Source organism: Cenococcum geophilum, assembly GCF_001692895.1.
Source record: "Cenococcum geophilum 1.58 unplaced genomic scaffold K441scaffold_38, whole genome shotgun sequence".
Classification (NCBI taxonomy): domain Eukaryota; kingdom Fungi; phylum Ascomycota; class Dothideomycetes; order Gloniales; family Gloniaceae; genus Cenococcum; species Cenococcum geophilum.
The window spans coordinates 123,588-148,301 of NW_027137596.1; the positions used below are offsets into that span (position 1 = coordinate 123,588).

Genomic DNA, 24,714 nt, shown 5'->3' on the forward strand with positions numbered 1-24,714 from the left:
AACTATCTATCTGCAGATAGTATATGGTAAAAGTTACTACTCTAACTCCTTATTCCGCTAAAAATACTTCCTAAAATACTGCTATAAATCTTAGGTCTCTGTCTAATATAATTTTACTTAGTGCTCTATATCTTATAAATACTTCTTTAATATAGATTCTAGCGATATCCTTTACTGATATTTCTTCTGTATATACTATAAAGTATCCCCACTTCGTAAGCTTGTCTATTATTACTAAGATTATATTATAATCTTATCTAGTAATAGGGTTTCTTAACTTTAGTAACTTAATAATAAAGTCCTATAATATAACTTCCTATAGTCTTTCTAGTATTTTAATAGGTTATAGCCCTCCGTATAGCTTGTACCTTATTAGTTTATTTTTTTTAGCAATCTAGATATTCTTTTATAACTTTTTACGCTAAGCCCCAAATTCTATTAATAATGTACTCCTCCTAGAGTCTTAACACTAGGCCTCTAGCTCTATTATATCCTTAAGTTATTCCCTTATAAAAATCTTCTATAAAGTATTCCGCTATACTTCTTAGGATATACTTTACTTCTTAATATTTATACAGTATTTCTTCTCCTAGGTGCTCCAACTGCTCCTCTAGTTGTGTTTTAAAGATTCTTTATGCCTAAAAGCTCTCTGGTGACTTATAAACCCTTTTTAATTCTTTTTAAGTGGCTATAATTTTTAGATAATTGTACCTAATTAACCCGTCTATGTCTTTTCGCAGTAAAGCCCCTAATGGCTTTTTATCGTTTTATAGTTTAGCTTTTCGACTTAGAGTATCTGCTTATGTATTATCTATACCCTTAGTATACTAAATCTTGAAATAGTATTCTGTAAGTATCTCTACCTATCTAACCTATCTTTAGTTAAGTTCCTTTATCGTTAGGAATCCTATTAGGTTTTTATAATCTATTTTAACTATAAATAGTTTCTCTATACCTTATAAAAATACTCTCTATTTCTTTAATGCTATAACTATACCTAATAGCTCCTTATTGTAAATGTTATAGTTTAACTTTAGTAGTATTATCTTCTAACTGTAATATACTACTAGGTGCCATCTATCTAGATACTTTTATATAAAGTATACCCCTAGCGTATAGTCTAATATATTTATTTCTACAACCGTTTCTAGCCCTAGTTAATAGATCTTAAGAACTAGCTCCTAGGTAAACAATTCTTTAACTTTTTTAAATAACTCTCTTTATTCCTTTCCCTATACCTATAGTTCTTCTTTCTTTATTAACCGTGTAAATGGTTTAATATCCTTTAACTATTATACTATAAACCTTTTATAGTAATTATAAACCCCTAAAAACGATCTTAATTATATAACGTTTTCTAGTTCTTACCAATTTACTATATCCTTAATCTTCTTTAGATCTATACTAAGTTAGCCTAGTTTAATAATAAATCCTATAAAATTGGTCTTTCTGGTAAAGAACTTGTATTTCTTAATTGCTACTAATGCCCGCGAAGCCCTACTGCACGCGTCCACGTCGCCGCGGGTGGAAACATCATCTGGAATCCGTTCCTTTTAATGGCCAAGTGCAGAGGCGATGGTAGAGAGCCGTCGCAGCGCGTGCAGCGCGCTGTCGTTGCGACTCTGTGGTGTTGAGCCGGCGACGCGTTTAAAGCATCGCCCTTAATAACACTAGGAGCCTTACTGCCTCCGCTTAGAGCTCCCGTTCTACCATCTAGGGAGGCCTATTAAGGGAAACTGGGATATAAAAACTACTTAATGTACGTCTACCTAGCTTATAGCTAGGGCCGAAACTGGCCTTATTAAGCTAGCGGATGCGGATACGTCCTAGGCGTATAATAGGACACCCTTAGGCTTATACTAGCTCTAAGACCGAATGGATATAGTAAGGGCGTAGGGAACCCTTTTTTATAAGAACTTATTAATTAACGCGTCGCAGATACCTTATACGAAACTTATTAAGGCCCTAAAGGCCACCGCGAAGAACTTGTTAAGGCCCTGCCTAAAGAACTTATTAAGGCCCCTCTAAGGGCCTATCTAGTATACCGGTACACCTAGGTAACTTAGAAGAGGGTCTTAATAGGCGTAGTGCGCGCGACCTGGTTGACAGCGACGCGATAGCAACGCGATGGCGACTAGACGGCTTAACGAGGTGGAAACACGGGCAAAGCTCTAGGCAGCGGAAACATAGGCCAGCTTTAACGGCCCTATGGCGTTTAACTCGCAGGCGACTTATAGGTGACTCGCAGGTGACTTACAGGAGGGTCTTAATAGGCGTAGTGCACGCAACCTAATATATATACGTCTAAGGCGACTTATAGGAGGGTCTTAATAGGCGTAGTGTATGTAACCCGATACGTATATATATAGGGGAGGCTGTAGGGGAAATATAGGCCAGTTGGACGAGGACTTGATAGTCTTATAAAAAGGGGGGACACAAGCTTAGTTAGTAGGAGAGGGCAGAGCAGGTCGCCTGGCGCGGGACCTAGTATCTATAAACCCCTCCTATAAAACACGGTCGGCCTATTATAAGGAGACTTTTATAGGCATCGCGAAACGGGAGCTAGTGGTGTATAGGGTATTACGCCCCTATATTACTGCTAGTCTCCTATAGGGCGAAGTACATAGTAGCTACTACTGGCTTTAGGGACCTTACCCCTTAGCTAAGCTCTAACCCCTAGTGCACCTAATAGGCAGGTAGAATTACATCCTAGCCGAAGAAGACTACTACGTGGCTTAAGAGAACGGATACGCGTATTGGTACATTAACAGACGGAACCGTTTGTTTGCTTCTAGGGCGGTACGCTAATAAGATATGCTTAAGGAGTAAATAGGAGTTACTTAGGTAGGGGAGGCTTTTTAGTCTGGGCCTTAACTATAGAAGGTACCTAAGGCTTCTATATTACAGGATGCAGCTACGACACCTTTATAGGATTACGCTAATAGGTATATAAGACGGGAGTTATAACCCCTAGAAAAGGCAGCTTATGCCTATACCAGCGGAAATAATAGAAAAGGTGTGAAACTAGAGGCTATAGAAGGCTCCTAAGCTATACAAAAGCGTATTAACTCTAGGAGGAGACTTTTATATAGACCGTGGGGGGGCGGACTGGTATTTAGGCCAATCCTATTATAAGATATCCAAAAGAACTGGTAAGACCCCCTGTTAAGGTGGTGGCAGCTAACTGCTTATAGAAAGCCCCTAGGCCTTTAGGCCTAGGTATTAAAACAAATACTAAAAAACTAGGGTAGAGGCCTAGATAAGTAGGTATATTAAACTCTATTATATAGCACAATTAACCTTATATTTATGGACGAAGGCCTATACTAGAGACTCGAAAGGTATAACCCCAAAGAAGAATAGGCACTCGCCTTAGACCATATCCCCATCCAGATATAGCTAGATTTAGATATTAAGGCGCAACTAAGTAGTAAAAGATATGTAATAAGGAAGCTTAAGATAGACAGTTTCCTTAATATAGTTAAATAATAACTCTAAGACCTAGAAGAAATCCACCCAATTCTAAACGAGCGAGGCTTATTAGCCACCCCTAAGGAAATTAACTAAAGACTAGAAAGGATCTAGGCAGCAATTAAAAACGGGCTAGAAGAGCACTGCCCGGTCTTAAAACTGGGCCCCTATACGCGACACGCATAGTCCGTATAATGCGTAGTTCTTATTACTAGCTAATAATAAGCAAGAAGGAAATATATAAGTAGCCATAACCCTAAAGACAAGAGACGATATAAAGACACAAGAAACCAGTTAAAGAATACCCTAAAGAAAGAAGTAAGGAATAACTGGAGATAGTTTATAAACGAGCATACTTCTAACCCAAGCCTCCCCTATAATAAGGGCCTTTGGGCTATAGCAAAATAGGTAAAAAAAAAAAAAGGCAGGGCGCCTAGCAAAAGACCTATACCTACTACCCCTATAAAGAGCAGGGGAATTACAGGCCACTAACAACAACAATAAAAAGGCAAAGATCCTTATAGAAAGGTTCTTCCCCTAACCAACTCTAGCAGACCTCAGCGACATTATAGGTAAAACACCGGTAACTCACCTAAGGGTCAACAGCGACATAACAATAGAGGAAATAGCTAGAACTATTAGCCGCCTTTTAAACAATATAGCACTAGGACTAGATAGGATTCTAAATAAGGCCTTAAAAATATATAGACTACTTATAGCACCCTAGCTTATAGATATAGCTAGGGTATACTTTACTATAGGCTACTACACGCGACTTAGAAGAGCTATAACAACGGTTATTTTACGGAAAGAAGGTAAAGCAGATTACTTAATCCTAGAAAGCTACCGCCCTATTACCTTAAAAAACACCCTTAGCAAGATCTTAGAAAAGGTAATAGCGGACTATATAGTAGACACGGCTAAGGAATATAACCTACTACTACAAAGCTAAATAGGGGCAAGAAAGAACCGCTTAACACTATTAGCACTTACGCTACTCGCTACCACTATTAAATCCGCATAGGCGATGCGAAGGGACTTTATAGTATTAATGCTTAGCCTAGATATTAGCGGCGCCTATAATAATATATCCTATAAGCGTCTCCTATATATCTTTAGGGTAAAAGGCTTCCTAGAATAGATTATATAATTTATTTAAGGGTTTATAGGTTAGAAAGAAATATTACTAGTCTTTAGCAGATACCAGAGCCCCCCTATTATAGTTACAACAGGAATACTATAAGGATTACCCCTCTTGCCTATACTCTTCCTTTTCTTTATAAGCAACCTACTTAACTCCTTTAAGGAAGGGGCGACCTAGGGGATAGGCTTTATTAACGATATAAACCTAATTATATATAGGCTAACAGCCATAGAAAATTATAGAACACTAGAGAAAGCTTATAATACCTATATAGAATAGGCAAGACAATATAGAGTCTAATTCTTACTAAAGAAATACCAGCTAATCTACTTTATAAGAAAACGTAACTAATCTATAGATCTTTAGCATATAATCCATATCTAAGGCTTTAGGGGTTAACCAGTTTAGGGTTTAAGGGTATTAGGAGTATAGGTAGACAGTAAGCTCCGGTAGAGCGTATATACGGCGTAAGCGGCCTATAAGAGCTAAGTATAGTATATCGCATTATCCAGGATTGTTAATTCTATATAGGGTCCATACTTTTAGAGGTTACGCCTACTATATACAGCAGTTGTTTGGCCAACTATAACGTATAGGTCCAATATTTGGGCCATTAGAGAATCTAAGAAAGGCCCCCCTAAATCACTCCTTAAACTACTCTAAAAGGTCCAAATAGCTTACCTCTAGAGTATAATAGGTAGATATAAGCGAACGGCTACAGCACTGCTTAAAAAGGAAGCTAATATTCCCCCCCTATAACTATATATTAAAGCCGCTATAATATAAAGGGCGTAAAACAAACGTAACTCTAATATTATAAAGTATATTAAAACACGCCTAAATAAACTATAGAGGGACCCTAGGGCGCCCTATAGGAAAACAAACCAATAACCCTAAAGTAGGGAAGATATATTAAAGAAACAGGTAAAGAAAGCAGAAGAAAAATAGTGCTGCTTTAGGGCCCAGGCCTATATAGAGGAGGAAGGGAAACGCGTAAGAGGCCAGTAAAGATAATAGTAAGAGAGAGAAAGGAGTAAAAGTAGAACACAAAAGAATACTAGGAAACTATCTACTATAATACAATACTAGCTAGACTAACGCTGGAGAGGCGTATAGGAGTTGAAGGTATAGAGGCTAACTAAGGCAAGAGGAACCCAAGCCGTAGCATGGTTAACGCTATAGGGGGTAAATACTTTAGGGCTCTAAGAAGGCCTAATAAAGGTAGAAAATATAATAGCAACACTCTTAAGAACAGGAATAATAGGACTAAAAGACTGGCTCTACTAGGTAGGTATCCTAGTAGGTAGCCTAAGATGCGAATATAGCTGGCTAAGACAGACACCAAAATATATAATACTATTATGCCCCTTACACACCAACTAAGAAGTAATACTCTTAGTAGCTAGCATAGAGAACTATAATACACTACTCTCGATATAAAAAGGCCTTAAGGCGGTTACCTAGTAGCTTATTAGCTAAAATATACTAAACCAGTTCTGGGTTATAAAGGAAATAGTAATAAAGGGCGGGAGAGGCGAGTAACGGGCGCCCCCTAATAACTCTATAGTAGTAGAGTAAAGTTTGCAATACTAGCGCGTCCGTAGGCTTATTACAGCAGTAGTGGTTCCTAAAAAGGTTAAAAAGTAAGGTAGTAGAGCACTATAGGTAACTCGCAGGCGCCTTATAGGCGGCCTATAGGCGAGTCCTAAAAGGCGGGAAGATGGATTACGGAGTTTTCTTAAATAGAGTTTTCTCCCTATATGTATATAAGGAGTAGTCCGCGTGGGCCCAATAGGGATCCAAATCGGACGTTAAGTAATAAATAATAATAATTGCTACTAATATCTGTTCCTCTTATAGTCTCTTTAAGACCTATTTAATATATTCTCCGTATTCTTCCTTAGTTATTAAGTAGATAATAATATTATTAAAATATACTATAATAAATTTATCTAAGTATTCTCCTAATATATTATTAATACGCTTCTAGAATGTTGCTAGCGCATTTATAAGCCTAAATTGCATAACTAATAGTTTATATAGTTCTTCCTTTAACTTAAAGGCTGCCTTCTATTCGTCGCCTTCCTTAATTCTAATCTAATAGTACGCCTACCTTAGATCTATCTTTATAAAGATTTACGCATTGCCTATCCTATCTTAGATTTCGCTAATTAAGGGTAAAGGATACCTATCCTTTCTAGTAATGCTGTTTAACTATCTATAGTTAATATATAGCCTTAGTTTACCGTTCTTTTTTAGTATAAATAGTACTGGGTAACCTACTAATAACTATAATGGTCTAATATATCCCTTTTGTAAGTTCTCCTAGATAAACTCTTTTAGTGCTCTTCCTTTGTCCTTAGTAAGCTTATAGATTAGAAAGAACCTTAGACTTATTCCTAGTTCTAATTCTATTTTATAATCCTATACTATATATTCTAACAGCCTTTTACTTTCTAGTGACTATAGTTTCTTACCGTACTTATAATATCTCTTTAGTATATAGCTTAGTCCTTTCTCTGTTTCTTTATAGGTTGCTCCTACTTAGTACTATACTAACTTGGCTTATTATTATATCTTGCGTTATTAAGTATCCCTAATATTGACCTAACCCGTAACCTAATTAATCCTTAAGTTATATTCCTATAACTAAGGCATTCCTAATACTGCCTTATTGTTCCCTAATAGTAATATATTAAAAGATATCTTAATTTGTCTCCCTTTAATGGTTAGCTAAATAGGTCCTATTTTAAGGTTAATAATACCTCCTCCGTAGGCTATTGGATCTCCTAAAATTATTACTAATAGGTAAGGGTGCTTTTTTTTCTTGTGTGGTAATCCCATTCTTTTAACTGCTAATAGTAAGATATAGTTTCTTATTGCTCTACTATCTATTAATACTTCAAACTGTTAATCTTACTATTTAACTTATAGGTTTAGGTATTGTCCTTAAATTCCTTTAAGGGTTTAAGGCTCTACTACTAGTTCCCTCTAGTCCTATAGGCCTCTACTTTTCCCAATTATTAGCTGCTTAATCCTATTTATACTTAGTCTACTTTTAGCTAATACTTAGTTCGCTTCTTTTCTTTAATATACTACAGACACGTGTTCTCTAGGCATTCCTATTACTATTATCCATCTAGGTATTCTTCCGTAAGGAATCTTTTTAACTAAAGTATTAAGTTACCTAACTCCTAAACTTCTATTGGGTGCTAGCTATATATATACTTAGCATTTCTATACTTCTATTCTTCTACTATCCAATATATTCTTATAGGGTATTTTTAGTACTTATCCTTAGGTGCTCTATGCATATTATATATATTATCTATATATATAATCCATACTAATATATAATATACTTAGTGTTTTAGGTTAACTTTTAGCTCGTCTTTATCCTTAAGTTTAAACCTCTACTGTATTAATCTAAACGTTATAACCTTATTCGTAGGTACTAAGATATGCCTTTCGCTTCTCTAGTCCTCTAAACGCTCCTCTAGATCCTTTAATGTTATAATTAAGGCCCCTTTAATATAACTCATTACCTTTTCCGTAATAGGGTGGTCTTAGATAACTTTCTTATCTAACTATATATAGAAATCTTCCTACTTATCGTTATGCCTTTACCTATACTACTTTTAGTATATCTGCTAGAGTATATACGGCTCGTCCGTAAGGAAGTATCTTCTTATTACTATATCGTAATATCCTTTAGTATGTCGTTCCTTAAACCTAGTTAGAATCCCTAAATCCTCCTTATTCTCTAGTTTAGTAAGCTACTTAGCTTTTAGTATACCTACTTTAGGCCTATTAGTAATTCTTCGTATAGGTACTTTATCCTTAGAATATCCTAGTGTATTAGTCCTCTAGTCTAACTTCTGTTATTACTATATAATAATTCTTACTCTAAATTCGGTCATGGTTTCCTTTAGTTTTCGCCTTATAAGTAGATCCTTAAAGTCTTCTTGCTTCTTAATCTTGGTTTACTTAATAGTCCTCATTTATATCTGAAATTCTTAATTCTATAGAATTCTTAATCCTAAGCTTGCTTCTGTCTTAAGCTTAGCTCCTACCTTAGTCCAACTAGACTTAAGTGTTCTTATCTTATCTTAAGAGTCTTATACTTATAGGAAACTCTATCCCAAGCTTATTTATATATCCTTAAACTAAGCTACTGCCCTACTCTATTGGTTTTCGTCCATTATAGGTCCTTGGGTATGCCTTATCTCGTCTTAAAAATCTTAAGTCTTTAGCCTTTTGCCTTTATCGAGTGCCGAAGTAGCTCGCTGTCCTACTTCTCTTACGTCTTGCGAAGCAATAGACATCGTGTCTAGTAGGGTCTTAATCCCTACTAATGTTCCCTATTTTATAGTAGAATTATCCTCTACCTCTCTTATAATATCTTTAAGGTCCGTATACTTCTAGTAAGTTACTCTTATTACCTTATTATTACTAAATATTTCACCTATATTAAATTTATTATCCTTAATGTCCGATCTATAAACTGGTTTATTAGTTCCTTTATATATTAAGGATTTTAGCTCTTATAGCTAATAGCTTACGCTATACTTAGCATCTTTATAAATTTAGTATGCGTTATTATAATAAAACGCGAAACTTCTAATTAAACACTCTGTTATTCCTCGTAGTATACTATTATCCCTCTATATATATATATCTTTTACTAGTCTAGTTCCCTTTATTGTATAGTAACTCTAACCATCTTTATAATCCCTCGCGAAGTAACCTTATTTTCCGCAATTTATATAAGCTCTATCTTTAAACCATTAACTTTACTATAGAGTCCGCCTAAACGTCTTCTACTACTAAGATTCCTAGTTTAGCCTCTACTCCTTAGTCCTGTAATTACTAGATCCTTAATCTTTAGGTTTTTATAGTTTCTTACTCTATCTCTTATAGGCTTCTTTAGTACCACTTAGGTCTATTAGCTCTGCGCTATACTATAGTTTTTAACTTAGCTTTAGTTATTGCGTATTTTACGCCTTATATAACTATAAAACTCTATCCTAACCTCTCTTGGCCTATTCCCTTTAATAGATCCAATTATTAATCTTAATTGCTTAATCTATTAGCCCTCTTAGGGTGTCCATATCTTCTATTAAGATAATTACGTCCTAGACTTTAGCCTTAAGTTCTTATTTATACTATACTATAAGCGCCCTATTATTCCACTTAACTTATATTACTAGCGTCTAGAACTATATTATATACTTAATTACTAAGGTTCGTTGCGTAATATCTTAGAGTTTTCTTTCCGCTATAGTTACTGCCTTTAGGTCTCTAAATATTTATATAAGTTACTTTATAAACCCTTCCTAGCTTAAGAATATAAATCGCACCTCCTAATTAGTGGTTATTATTTCATTTACCTGTATTTTCGTAAGGTAAAGCTTAAACTACTTAAGTGCTCTTCCTAATAGGAATAGTCCTATATACACTATTTAATCTATAGGTATTAGCAGCTTCGCTCCTTCCTGCGTATCTTTAAAGTGCATTTACGTAAGGAATCCCTTAAGCTTTAACCTTTCTCCTAAGTACCTCTTAATTAATAGTAGTTTAATCTTTGCCGCTCCTATCCTATTAATCCTTTTTTTTAGTGCCGCATTATTTATTATTAGCTAGTTAACTATTTCTTATAGTTATCTAACTATTATAGGTTGCTATAAATTAGTATCTGCTATACTAGTGTTACCTCCTAACCTTAAAGTAGTTGCCGCCGTTAATAGCGTTATAGTGGCTGCTTTTAGTAGCATGTTATTTAACTTTTTATATTTAATACTATAACTAGGTAGTAATTATATAACGGAACCTTATAGCAGGTACTACGGTAGGCTTATTATTAGGCTAGGTATATAGGTAATATAAATTAAAGTTAANAACGTAATAATAACTGGTNGAGTNGTTGCCTAATANATTAACTNTAATTATATTCTAAGAATTACTANAANGAAGGAACTATCTAGGTAGGGATTAAGGGTCCTTAAATACACAACCGTACTCCTATAAAATCCTCTTTATACGTAATATACGTGTGCTTTATCTACTCTATCGCGGATTATATAGATTATATAGATTATATAGATTACGTTATATAACCTTTAGTTACTATTCCTCATCACATAGTTCTATCGGCTCTATCCTAAACCGTGCCTAAATTAACCAACTAGCTTCTTCCGACTCTTCCCCTAGTAGTCGTAACATTGTACTTAAAGCGTTCGTAACAATAAGTCGGCTTCTATAACACTTATTCGGTTTAGGTTAAAGTATTAAAGTATAGGCGTAGTAGTAAATATAACCTTTAGATAGGCAAAGGCCTTTTTATATTCCTTATTAAAGATAAAGACTTTATCCTTTTGGGTTAGAGCTATAAGGGGTAAAACTAGGGCGGAGAAGTTATTAATAAACTGTTAGTAGAAATTAGCAAATCCTATAAAGGCTCTTACGTCCTTAATATTCTTGGGTTCTTGCCAGTTTATAATTACTTTGACTTTTTTCAGATCTATTTATATACTATTTATAAAAATAAGGAGTCTAAGGTATAAAACGGAAGTTTTATAAAACTCGCATTTATTTATATCTAACTATAGACTAGCTCCGTATAGGGCTTATAGAATAAGGTTAACGTATTTCCGATATTTAGTTAGGTTATTACTATATATTAGGATGTCGTTAATATAAGCAGTATAGAAGATATCCAGGTAGGGGTGTAGGGTATTATTTATATAATGTTAAAACGAGCTTGGAGCGTTTATAAGGCTAAAGGATATTACTAAGTATTTAAATAGTCTATATCGGGTACAAAATATAGTAAGCCATTTATCCCCTTTTGCAATGCGGAGATGGTTAAATGTAGAGATAATATCGAGCTTTATGTAGTAACGAGCCTTACTTAGTTAGTTTAGCGTCTCTTATATTAACGGGATTAGATATCGGTTCTTAACGGTAATAGCGTTAAGAGCTTAGTAGTCTACATAGAAGCGCAAACCGCCGCTAGGTTTCTTAACGAAGATCACTAGTACGGCTATAGGTAACGAGCTTACTCTAATAAATCCTTTGCTTAGGTTCTCGTCTAAATACTTTTATAGCACTTAGAGTTTATTTTAAGACATTCTATATAAGGGTCTAAATCTAGGCTACCTTCCTTCTATAAGTATAATCTTATAGTTATATAGTTAGTATTCTAGTAGCTTATTAGCTTCCTTTTATAAGAACGCATCTAGGCGATAATAATACTCTATTAGTACCTTCGTGGCAGGGTCGGTGTGCTTCTTTAGTACTAAGGCCTTCTTAATATCGGCTATCGTAATAGCGAAGATCGTATGCTTGGGTTTCTTAGCAAGTTACGCTAACAGGGTAGCTCTAATTATGCGAATATCTAGGGTGCTAAGCTTGCTTGGATTGCTTATAGTTTCTTACTTAGGTTTAGGTTCGGTATTAGATACGGAGTTAGTATTAGATTTAGGTTTAGGTTCTTTAAAAATCCTTTTTATAGTAGAATACTAGTCCTTCTAGTATTTTCGTATATTAAGCTTAAGCTTCTGCTTAGCTTAGGGCGGTATAGTACTTAAAGTCTATTTATAGGGTTTAGTAGAATTTTTAGATCCTTAATAGATATTGGTAGAAATCTTACATCGGTAGAATTTGGTGGAATTCCTAGGTTAGTAAAATCTAGTAAATTCTTTAGGCGTGGGGTAGATATTGGTGGAAATCTTAGGCTAATAGATTTTAGTAGATTTCCTAGATTTTAGTTTAGGGTTAGAATGGTATATTATAAGGCACTTCTACTTACAATGGGAGGCGGTAAATAAAAGTTTAAGGTTGTCTTAATTAATAGTTACCTTATATAGCTTTATCTAGGGTTATTTAAGGATCACTAGGTAACCTAAGGTAGTAATAAAAAGCTTAATTAGTTCTTTGTGGTTTAGGTATTAGAGTCTTAGGTATACTATATAGGTAATTTAGCCTAAAACCGTATATTTGCCATTAAATCTAAATACGTCAATATACTAGTTAAGGGGGGTTAAAGTAAAACCATTATCTTACGCAAAGATCTTATTAATAAATCCTATACCACTAGCTCCTATATTAATTAGGACTTAAGTATTAGCCTATTAATTATTCTACTAAAGATAATAGTTAACGGTTATGCTATAATCCTAAGAGTTAGAGTTTATAACATCTAAAGCATTTAATAAAACCCTAAGGTAGAGCCGTCCTGGAGAGCGACTTAACTCTAAGACGTGCCTTTTAGTAGTAAGCGGGAAGGGGTTCCTATAGAACGTTGGTTGTAGCTTTGCCCTTATAAGTAGTGCTTACTAAATATGGGGCTGGAACTAGGTAAAGATTAGGGGCGGTAACCGGAAGATTAATGTAGTAAACGGTTACTAGTATTGGCCGTTTATAAATCGTTTTGGGGCGTAGGTAAGGGGATAAGATAATATTTTAAGATATAGTCCTTACTTCCGCACTTAAAGTAAAGGCCTAGCTTAATACGTCTTTCTTATTTAGGGGACCCTAATAGGGCGTACTCTAGGGTTCCAGTGTTAATATCCATAGCGTTAGGGTGCTTAGGCTAAGACGACTTAGTAGATATTTATAAGGCTGTTATATTATATCGAGAAGCGTATTTCGGTATTAGGCGTAGTATATTATTATACCGTTTATTAACGACGTTTGCGCAGGCGTTAAGGGCTCCCGGTAGGTCTACGCCTATTAGGGAGGTTTTTAGTTTAGGGCTTAGAGATTTAATAAGGCTGTTAATTAGTGCGGAGTTATTTTAGCCTATTTCCCTTACGTAATAGTTAAATTTAAAGAAGTATACTAGGAAACTTTTCGTTCCTTAAGCTATATAGTTTATCTTTCTCTAGGTAGTAGCTTGGCGGTTTAGGTTACTATATAAGGCTTTAAGAAGTATAACTAGGCTTTATACTAAGGTTGGCTAAAGAGGTTTAATAAGGTTAGCTGCCTTTTTTTTTAGTTAACTTAGGGCGTAATAGAGTCGGTTAGCTTTAGTTAGGTAACAGTTAGCGTTACTAGTTAGCTTATTTTTAAGCTAGCTTAGGAATAATTAGAGTTCTTATTATTTACTAGTAAATACTAGGGGATCTAGTAGTCGTTCGGATCGTTTTAATATAGTAGTTTATTTAAGGTAGATAGCTGCTATAGATTTAGGGCTCGCGTTCCGCGTATTTATCTCTAGAGATAGTGTTCGGTCTTAAGGCCCTAATATAGGCGTCTTAAGTGTGCGGATTTCTTCTTAGAGGTCCTTAATTAGTCGCTAGTATTGTACTTCTTATTTAGCTTATTATTAATTTAAAGTGTCTTAGTTTTATATAAGGGCGTTTATAAAAGACTTCTATATTTCTACTAGTTATTCTTAGAGTGTAGATATAATACTAACGGCCGTTATAGAGGCTTTAGGGTCGTTTTATATTTCGGAGGTAGTATATAAAGTTAACGTAATATAGTGTTACGGAGTGAGTATAAGCGGCGATAATATATAGTAAGGTAGATATTATTAAGCTATATACATAAACTGTGTAAGAAGTCAAGACGTTATATAAGGAAAGAAGGTAGGAAAACAGGAAGAAAGGGTATATATCGTTAACTTAGTTACTTAGTTAATACGTATATAGGTAGAATAGGGTTTAGGTTATAGTCCTAGCAGAACTTAGCAGAATATAGCAGAATTCCATAGATTGCCGTTAGATTGCTATTAGATTGCCGTTAGATTGCCATTTTACGGTTAGTCTCTAATTGCTAAGTTGGTGGAAATAGGTAGATGTATGCAAGGTGTTATAGGGGTGTCCCGTAACAATATAGGACTTTATATTAATTTAAAGAAATGTAAATTCTTAGTCACAGAAGTAAAATACCTTAGACTAATTATTACTACTAAGGGTGTCCGTATAGACCCTAAGAAAGTATATATAATTACTAAATAGTAAGCCCTTAACTGTATTAAGGACGTATAAACCTTCCTTGGTTTTGCTAACTTTTATTAGAAATTTATATACAGCTTCTTAGGCGTAGTAGCACTACTTATAGTAATAATATAAACAAAGGGCCTTTCTATAAAAGAAAGAAAAACGCACCTATACTTTACCTAGGCGCCTAAATATAAGATGGCGTTTTAAGACCTTAAAAATGCCTTTACTAAAGTACTTATTCTAGCTCACTTTACACTAAGACAAGAACTCTATCTTAAAACTAACTCCTTAAACCACGTTAACATAGGCATCCTTTCCTAAATAGGTAATAACAGTCTCCTTTACCTAGTTATATTCTACTTATCTAAGCTTATACTATAANAGTATAACTANAAGATNTATAATAAAGAACTCNTTANAATTATATAAGCGTTTAAAGAATTCTAACNANAACTNTCCTTAGTAGAGCCTAACTAGCTAACTAAAGTCCTTACGNACTATTATAACCTTAAGTACTTTATAACTATAAAGCAGCTAAACTAACGCTAGGTATATTAGAACAAGTTCCTCTTTAGTTTTAACTTTAAAATTATATATAGACTAGGAGTATAAGGTACTAAGCCTAATAGCCTAATACGCCGCTCGTAAGACCTTCCTTAGTCTAAAATAACCCCTATAATTAGTTCTAACAATAAACAATCCTAAAAGCACGAAATTTAGCCCTAGGTATACTACCTATAATAGAGCTAACTATACCTTAGCTTTATACTATAGAACTAGAGTTACCTCCTAAAATTAATAAGCTTATTACTACGGCATATAACACCTCTATTAACCTATTACTATATTAACTTATTACCGCAAAGACTGCCGGCGCCTATACGCTGCCTATTAACCTCTAAAGCTTAGGCTAGATTAATATAGCAGCCTTAAAAGTAAAAGAGAATAGGCTTTATTATAGAGGCCGCCTATTTATCCCTAACTTAGAAAATCTATAACGGCAACTAATCTAAATAGCCTATAACCTCCGATTAAGCGGCTACCTAGGCAAAGGAGGAACCTATAAGCTCCTTAGCCAATACTACTTTTAGCTAAAAATAATAGACTTAGTTATACGCTTTATAGGCACTTACTATAGTTAAAGGGCGCTAAGGCCTTTAATATAAAGTACTAAGGACTACTGCACCCTCTACTAGTACCTATATAACAATAGGCAGATATCGCTATAGATTTTATTATTAACTTATCACCCTATAAATAATACGGCCGTACCTATAAAAACATCCTTATAATAATATATCAACTTATAAAAGAGCGCTACTACGTCCTAACCGAAGGCGTAGCTATTAGTAACGTTACTAACACCTTCCTTTATAAAGTTTATTAATTATATAGGTTACCTAACTTAATTACATCCAACTAAGGTATATAATTTAACTCCGATATATAGAGACGAATCTACTAATACCTTAGCATCTCCGTTAAGATATTTATATCCTTCTATTATAAAACTGCTAAGTAACTAAAAAACGCTAATACTAGTATAAAAGCGTACCTATAATAAGTAGTCGCCTATAGTTAAGATAACTAAGTAGATTACCTCCTACTAGGTAAATTTACAGCGAATAACTACGTCTTAACTACTATAGGACTTACCCCATTCTTTGTAAATAAAGGTTATTACCCCTAATCTAGTATAGAGCTACCAGAACCTATTAATAAAAAACTACTATATAGAAAACGCCTTAAGATGCTACTTGCTAACTAGTATATAGACTATATAAAAATTCTACTTAACTACTATAAGGGAGAAATGGCCTAAGCTTAAGCAAAGTAGGCTTACTTCGCTAACTATTATAGAACGCCACCACTAAAGATACGTATTGGTAACTAGGTATAGCTAGATATATATAATATCTTTATATAAAGGCCTATAAAGTCACTTAATTATAAGAACCTTAGCCCCTATCTAATTAAACGAGTTATTAATAGGGGAGCTATATATAAGCTAGAACTCCTACTTACCCTAACCACCCGCGAGATATAGCCTATATTTTACCTATAACTACTATACCTCTATTAGCCTAACCCCTTACTAGGGTAGATATAGCCTAAACCCCTACTAGTACTAATCTAAGATAAGAACGAAGACGAGAACTATAAGGAGTGGACTATAGAATAAATTATTAACTCTAAATACTTTAGTAAAGGTAGGGGACAACGGCTCTACTATAGAGCTATATATATAGGATTTGATATAAATTAGCCAAAATAGTAACTATAGGAAGACTTTAAAAATACAAAGGATTTAATTAGCGACTTTTACTACGCGAACCTATAGAAACTAGGCTTAAGCAGAGATTTTATACCTAATTCTCTATAGGAGCCCTTATAGAGTTAAACCATTATATATTACCACGTAAGGGCAATTGCCGTTAAATTACCGTTAGATTGCGGTAAAGTGCAATTACGTAACTGGAATATCATTAAGATATCCAGGAACTTTAACCGGCTGTTAAAGTTATTTAATTAGTTGGATTTTTAGATGCCTGTAACGAAGCCTTGTAGCAGGAACTACGGTGGACTTGTTAATGGGCTGGGTATGTAGGTAAACAAGAAGTCAACAACGCAGTAACAACTGGTGGAGTGGTTGCCCAACAGATTAACTCCAATTGTATTCTGAGATTCACTACGAAGAAGGGAAACTATCTGTAGAGACCGTGTGTCTTTAAATACATAACTCCTCTCTATAGTAAAGAGTTTAGTACGTCGGTACGTCGCGTTTCTATGTTCCCACGTTTCCACGTTCCGAACTTGTAACGTGACTGGCCACGTGACTCGGCTACCCCTCGTCCCATGGCTCGATTTATCTCATGAATTAGACGCTCCGCAAAAGATTTGTTCCGTGACAAGGGATAGCGCATAGACCCTCCTGCTAACTTCTGGACCAATTAGAATAGCGCACTAATTCCAGCCCCCTGCGCACCCCTGTCACCTAACAAAATCCTCTGCGGAGCGTCTGAGAGCTTATGGGCGTCGCTTTAGTGAGATTTGAATGTTTTAAAAATTAAATCTTGCGTATTTTTATGAGCGACGTCCTTACCATAAGAGTTATTATATATTTTATTGATGCAATAGATTCTTTAGGTAATTATATCTATATATTTATAAATTATAACCCCTTACTAAGAATACTAGGGGGCGAGATACATCGTCGCAGAATATAAGTTAGACTTTAAATTTGAATGTTTTGTAGATTTTAACTAAAACCAACTAACTACCTATGTCTAACTTCTTGTAAAATAGAGCTATGATATTGCTATAATATAGAGACGATAGAGAAGATAAAGAGCTTTTACCTTGTAGTATTTTAGAGATAATTAGACCTAGAGAAGTATATAAGTTTTGGCAGTGAGGCAAAATTATAATAAAACTAGACTAAAACTGACCAACTACCTATATCTAACTTCTTGTAGAATAGAGCTATAATATTGCCATAATATAGAGGCGATAGAGAAGAAAAGGAGCTTTTAGCTCGTATTATTTTAGAGATAATTAAACATAGAGAAGTATGTAAGGTATAGCAGTAAGGCAAAATTGCGACAAGAAAATGCGACCGATAAGAAAATACAACAAGAAAATGCAACCGATAAGAAAATGCGACTAACAAAATGCAACTAACGCAACCAACTATAATATAGCTACGACGTTATTATTTAATGTAATAGATAGAGAAATTAAAGAGCTTTTATCTTATAGTATTTTTATAATAACTAGACGTTATAAAGGGGTTAAGATACGTGTTGTGGTGGAAGAGTAATCGCCTAACAAAAAACATTGGGTTCTTATACAAAGGGCGCCTATAAGCTCTCAGACCCTTGGGGAGAAATTCCTCTCGGTGCGATCTAATTGGTCCAGGAGTCCACAGGACTAGGGTAAGGTCCACAAGCGTAGCGCTAGTCCTTCCACGTCGTAGCGCAATTTCTCCCCGGGGGTCTGATTTATGAGATAAGGCTCGATCGGTTCCAGCGCCTCCCGTGCTGTCTCAACCAACCCGTTCATGTCCTCTCTCAGTAGTCGTACTACTGCCGATATAAGGTCCGTAATAATGCCAAGCTTTATTATATAATATTATTTTAAGCCTTTAGCAATACCCCCCTTTCTTCTTTTCTATACCTTAAGTATCCCTTTTATATATATATAGTAACCACAGCATTGCCGGAGCTCCGCCTCTATAGGAGGGGGGGTAATGTTATGGAACCCTATCGTAGGGGCCTCTATAGGAGAACCCCGTGCTCTTATATACACCTCGCGTACAGCTTATATTAGCTACGCGTAGGTATATTACCTCCTTATGCCCTTAACCCTTACGATTAATTGCGTAATATCTTGTAGACTCCTTAAATACATACGCTCTATAGCTACTACCCCCGTCCCGTAACATTATAGTAGGTCTTAAAGTAAGGGTCTTTAGCCCGCGTAAAACTAACCCGTTTATCTATTCAGTATAAAGCTTTATAGTAATTATAGGCTATATTTATAGGCCTAATATCTAACTAATCCGTAATAGGGTGGACGGTAGTAATAGTGGCTATACTTAAAGGCCTAATTCTTAACTAGTCTATAATAGGGCAGATAGTAGTAAGTTACGGCTAGATTAATATAGGCGGTATAAGGAGGCGGGGAGTAGAGGGAGAAGTAGTAGTAAAAGTAGCAGCGGAAGTAGCGGCGGCAGTAATAGAAGCAGTGATAGTAGCGGCGGAAGTAGTAGTAGTAGCGGTAGAAGTAGTAGTGGCAGCGGCAGAAGTAGCGGTAGTTATAGTTTAGGTTATAGCCTATAGGAGGTCCGCTAAAGGTCGTTAGGACTATTAATTTTTTTTCCCTCCTATATATAGGGTTAGAAAAGTAGTAATTTAAAAGAATAAATAAAGGAGGAAGTTAACCCTATAAGGTTTATAGGTCTTATATAGGGCTCTAAGGCAGTTTATTATAAACTTAGTAGAAGAGTAATACTGCCTATAAATAGTATAAAATATATAATCGGAAGGCATATAATTGGAAGGCATTTAGGGCGTATATAGGGAATAGTAACTAGGGTAGAAGGTAGAAAGCAGTAGGTATCCCTTAACCCGTTAACTTGGGCACGCAGGTTATCGATAAGAGCCCACCAATCAAATCAGTGGGATTCGGTAGCCGTGCTTAGGAATACAAAATTCGGAGAGTGGCTAAGGCTTCGGGGGGGGGGTTTTTCGCCGTTTTATTTGGGGGAATCTTACATTGAGTCTTCCGAACAAGATCTGCATTAAGTCTAGCGTGATTAGAAGGCATGGTGGTGGTGTATTTGATGGTTGAATTCTACGCGTTGTTCTGATTCTGGTGTTCGCGCACGGGCCTTCCCCTCTGCTCGCCCTAACGGGTCAAGGGATAGGAATAAATTTAATAGGGTAGCACGTAAGGGAGTTAGGTGACTAGTATTCCTTAGCTAAAGAAAGCCACTAATAGAAAACCGCCAAGGCCTTATAAACGGTATATAATAGATATACGCGTACTTTTGGTTCTGGTGTTATGGTGTTCTGCGCACGGACTAACTATCGTAGGACCTTACCAGCCGAAGGTTTGGTTTTCGCGATGCAGATGCATACAAGTCAAACACACGTGACGTTCTAACGTGAAGAGGAAGGATTTAAGCCTATTTAGGGGGGATGTACGCGTATCAAATTGGGGGGTTAGGCGTAGTAATTAGGGGGTGTGTAACTACAAGGGGGTACCACGAACGGGACAGACGGCCTCCCTGCTAGTGTGTTTTTAAAATAAGCGAGCACTTGCAAAATGGTTGGGCTTTATTATTCTGCTAGCATACTAGCAGGGAGGGCGTCTGCCCCGTTCGTGTTACCCCCTTGTAGTGGTGGCCTAAAACTTTGGTAGAAGGTCCGGGCCGGGATAGGGTTTCGCTTCATGGGTACAGCAGCGCGTCATCCTTCGTCAGGCGCGTCAGGAATCCTACGCAGCTCCCATAACTCTATCCATGCCTCCCCGCAGCAAACCACGATCCCAGAGGAAGCCAGAAATCGTTCACTACTCAGAACCACGCCTAGGACAGACATATTTTCCAATGCGACGCAAAACCAAGAAGACGATGCCTCAGTCTACCCCCACCTCCGTGGAGAGACAGCAGACCATGACACAGGCTGGGTATGTGGCCACATTATCTTCATCGAAAAGAAAGAGAGGAGAGCATGAAGAGGTAGGAGACTTTGAATCAGAGGTTGAGTCGGATGAGCCGGGGTCCTCAGATGAAAAGCGACAGCAGACTCTCACCCAAATGATACATGGAGTTTGGCCAACGCCTGGCTACGAAGATAATCGGAAGATTCTTGCACTGAAGAGGAGACGGGGAAATATGAAAACGGAGGAGAAGTGGCAACAGACTCTCACGCAGATGACGCATGGACTTATGCCTACACTAATGGCTTCCGATGATGAGGACGAAGATGACAATGATGATAATGGATACACACTTGCTATTGAACAACGTCTTGCAGGGCATGGCATTCACAAGCCATCTCATGAGAGAAGCCCTCCAAAATCTCCAGTGCATCAGCACCCGGGAACACTTGAGCATTTGCACGAGTGGATTACAAACCAGGAGACTCAAGCGCACCATCTTTCAAATCATGTAGCTTCGTTACGTCGCTCTACCAAAGTAAAAACAGAAAATCCAAAAACCCCCCCTAGACGACGTTTGCTAGAGATTCCATCTTCTCAATCTCCTCCAGAATCTCCACTATCAACCCAGAAATCTACCGAACGCCATAGTCGATATCCGCTTGAAGAAAGATCCCCAAATCCCCAAGGCCTGTTAGATTCGCCTTCGAAAGGCCGCATCGCTGCTACTAGCAACCCGGCTATAAGAAAGTTGGTTCTACAAACAATTAAAGTAGTCAAGGGAGAACGAACAGGTTTTTCACCAACACCGCTCCATCGAATTTTTAAAAGCACTATTCAAGACTCGGACGAAGAGGAGGAATTAGGAAGTGATGACGAAGACACCGATACCAACAACCATGCCATTGGAGATGAAGCACATGTGGCCACCAATCAGATCGACCCTGCCCGTACTAATACCGATCCTATGGATGGTCTAAACGAAAATGTCGAAGATGGGGGACGTATTACTGAGAATGATTTGAGACCATCTGAGGCCCTGATCTCGCATCAGTTCCAGCAGAAAAACGAACAGTGGCAATCCAAGCTACGAGAAACAGGCCAACCGACTTACATCCAGTTCAAATCATTTCAAGCTATTATGCACGCATCACAATCCGAAGAAAGTCAAGACAGTATAGGGACAGGAACCGAAGAGGCAGCAGCCCAACTACAAACCGAGCTTGAATCTTACACTCAACGCCAAAACACCCGCCAACCTCCTAACTTTCGAATATCTCACCTTGAGCAAAGTGGCCAGCGAATCCAGGACTCTAACTCCATTCCAACACAATCTTCGCATCTATCTCAAGCGACAACCGTAGACTCTACGCAGCCCTCGCCTCACAACGCCCATCACTCCGCCCTCCAACTGCCCGTATCTCCATCTAGACCCCCACCTCTGACTATACCCTCATCTCTACCTTCGTTTTTATCTTCGCCGAATATCTTGAGAGGAATTACAAGTGCCGAGTCACCATCTTCAAAAAGAACAGGAGCAGGAATAGTGACAGCAAGTCAGATGGTGCCGGAAAGCTTGGACGATTACAGTATACCACCGTCGCCGCCGTGGAATGACGATGATGATGACGATGATGATTACGATGGGGAATTATAGCAAGAGCATTTTAAGGCAGATCGATAGTTTGATATACAGCATATTGGGTGTGGAGATAATATTCGGATATCTAGGTTCTAGCGGACATCTGGATAGCCCTTGTAATTCCTGTAGCATAGATACTCGTAAATGAGATAGTACTACCAACAAAATAGCCAATTGATCTCCTCGCAATACCGTAAGAATGCGTTGATAATGTCCCGTGACACCAATTTAGTAAGTATAATATCTGCTTTTACCGTAAATTAACCTACTATATAGCTGCTTCCTTGCTAACCTTCTAGGCTTACGCGACCTATTTAATCTCCTTAATAACCTTAAGCTATAGGGAGTATTATTAGACCTCCTTTTACTAGCTAGCCTATTATTTACTACCCTATTTAGAATCTAGCGCTACTATAAAAGGATTACCTCGTAGCCCTTTAGTCTACTTATATTAAAGGGCCTATATAGAGTTTATTACGCGGCTTATATAATATATAGGTAGAAACCTAAACCTAGGCTCTAGCTAGAACTGCGGCTCTAGCTATAGCTATAGCGGTAGTAGTAATAGTAGTAGTAAAGCTATATAGAAAGGAGAGCTTATAGCGCTTACTTAGGTAGATATATATTTACTAAATCCCATAATAGATAGAGCTAAAGGGGCCGCTTTTATAGGCGGATATAAGGTGTTAGTAAACTAGCCCTAAGGCTATACTATTGCCGCCACTATAGCTAAAGGGGCATTTAGTTAAAATATAAGGTCTTTAAATATTAGTAACTAAAGCTATAAAGACTAAGCCAATTAGGACCTATCTAAATAGTCTAATAAGCCTTTAATATCGCTAGATATCTACTTATTTTTAATATAGAGCCTTTAATTAGTTAATAAGAAGTAATATAGCCTAGTAAAGAATTAATAGCTAATTTAGGCTTCCCTCTTTTTCTAGAGGTAGGGCTTTAGCTTCTATATAAAGGCCGTATATACTTTATACTAAAAATAGGATAGCTTTTTACTAAATAGCTTAAGAATATTTTATAAAGGGCTATTAGGTCTTATAGAATAACCTTATAAAGGTAAAAGAGAAGGTTTATAACCCCTATAGTAGTAAGGCTATTGATTTAATATAGCTTTAAACTAAAATAGCTCTTCTATTTATCTAGTTTAGGCAATCTTATTAACAGTAGTATATTAGGCGGCGTAATACCTATATAGTAGATTTTAAAATAGCCTATCTATAAAGGGTATTTTATTATTAACTTTATAAACTCTTATAGGAGAGAGTTTAAGTAATAGCCTACTATATACTTTTAATTTTACCTTTAATATATTAAATCTAGTCTTTACTAACCCCCTTTAGCTCTACTATTTTTAATATTAGCGCTCTGCCTAATAGAGGTCTTCTTTCTTAAAAAGACACCAATATATTAAAAAGCCTTTATAATTTAATCCTACTATAAGTTATATAAAAGGACCACCTTATAGTTCTTAGTACTACTTTTATTTTAATATATATTATATTATACTAAGTACTTATTAAAGTCTAAAAATAGCTTAATACTAAAATCCTAGTAGTATAGGAAATAGAAAGCTAGCTTACTAAGTATATAAATAAGTGGCATTTTATTTTATAAGGCTTTAATAGTTTTAAGGTAGTTTTACTAGTTCTACTTATTTACGCATATAGTAAATATTAAGGGTATATAGCGCGTAAGGCCTTTACCCTTAAACTTAAAGGTAAATAAATCTAAGATCTTAGTAAAGTATTTATTACTACTATAGGTAAGTATATAATAGCTTAATAGGATATTAATAAGCGTATAAAAGTAGTACTTTAGGGATAGAATAGTGCCTTTAGCTTAAAGCTTATAGTAAACGCCTTAAAAGTTATTCTTAGTATAGCTATTAAGGAGGGTATCTCTACCCTTATTAGCAAACTTTTTCTTATACTATAAGCTCGGACCCCTAAAACCCGGCCACCCCTAAAGTCGGCCACTTAACTAAAACCAAATCACCAATTTGTCAACCTATCTTCTTTATAACAAATTGATTAATATAGACCAAAATATACAGAACTTATAAATGGCTATTGTAGATTTAAAATCTAATGTTTATAAGTCTATACGAAAAGCTATACTTGTATATAATGTCCCTTTGTTAATTTTAAGCGATTAATTAAGTGGTACGCTCCTAGGGCAATTTATGCACTAATATAAACAGTAATTAACTCCTATATATAAGGCTTTATTTATTAATTATATACTTAAATAGGACTTATAAAGTTTTATTCGCTTATATATACAGTTATAGAAGAATAGTAACTTAAACCTTTAATTAAAATAGCGAT

At 36.0% G+C, this 24,714-nt stretch overlaps 1 protein-coding gene across 1 annotated transcript; it reads left to right on the forward strand.

Annotated features, from left to right (window-relative positions):
* Window positions 1-20,581: 20,581 nt before the first annotated feature.
* Window positions 20,582-22,559, forward strand: K441DRAFT_664434 (uncharacterized protein). Its single transcript, XM_067649350.1, has one exon. It carries the CDS (start codon window positions 20,591-20,593, stop codon window positions 22,385-22,387), a length of 1,797 nt encoding a protein of 598 aa, XP_067501007.1. The 5' UTR covers window positions 20,582-20,590; the 3' UTR covers window positions 22,388-22,559.
* Window positions 22,560-24,714: the final 2,155 nt, after the last annotated feature.

What these genes read in the sequence shown, in the direction of transcription:
- K441DRAFT_664434 (XM_067649350.1), top strand. Translation starts at nt 20,591, where the DNA reads ATGCCTCCCCGCAGCAAACCACGATCCCAGAGGAAGCCAGAAATCGTT.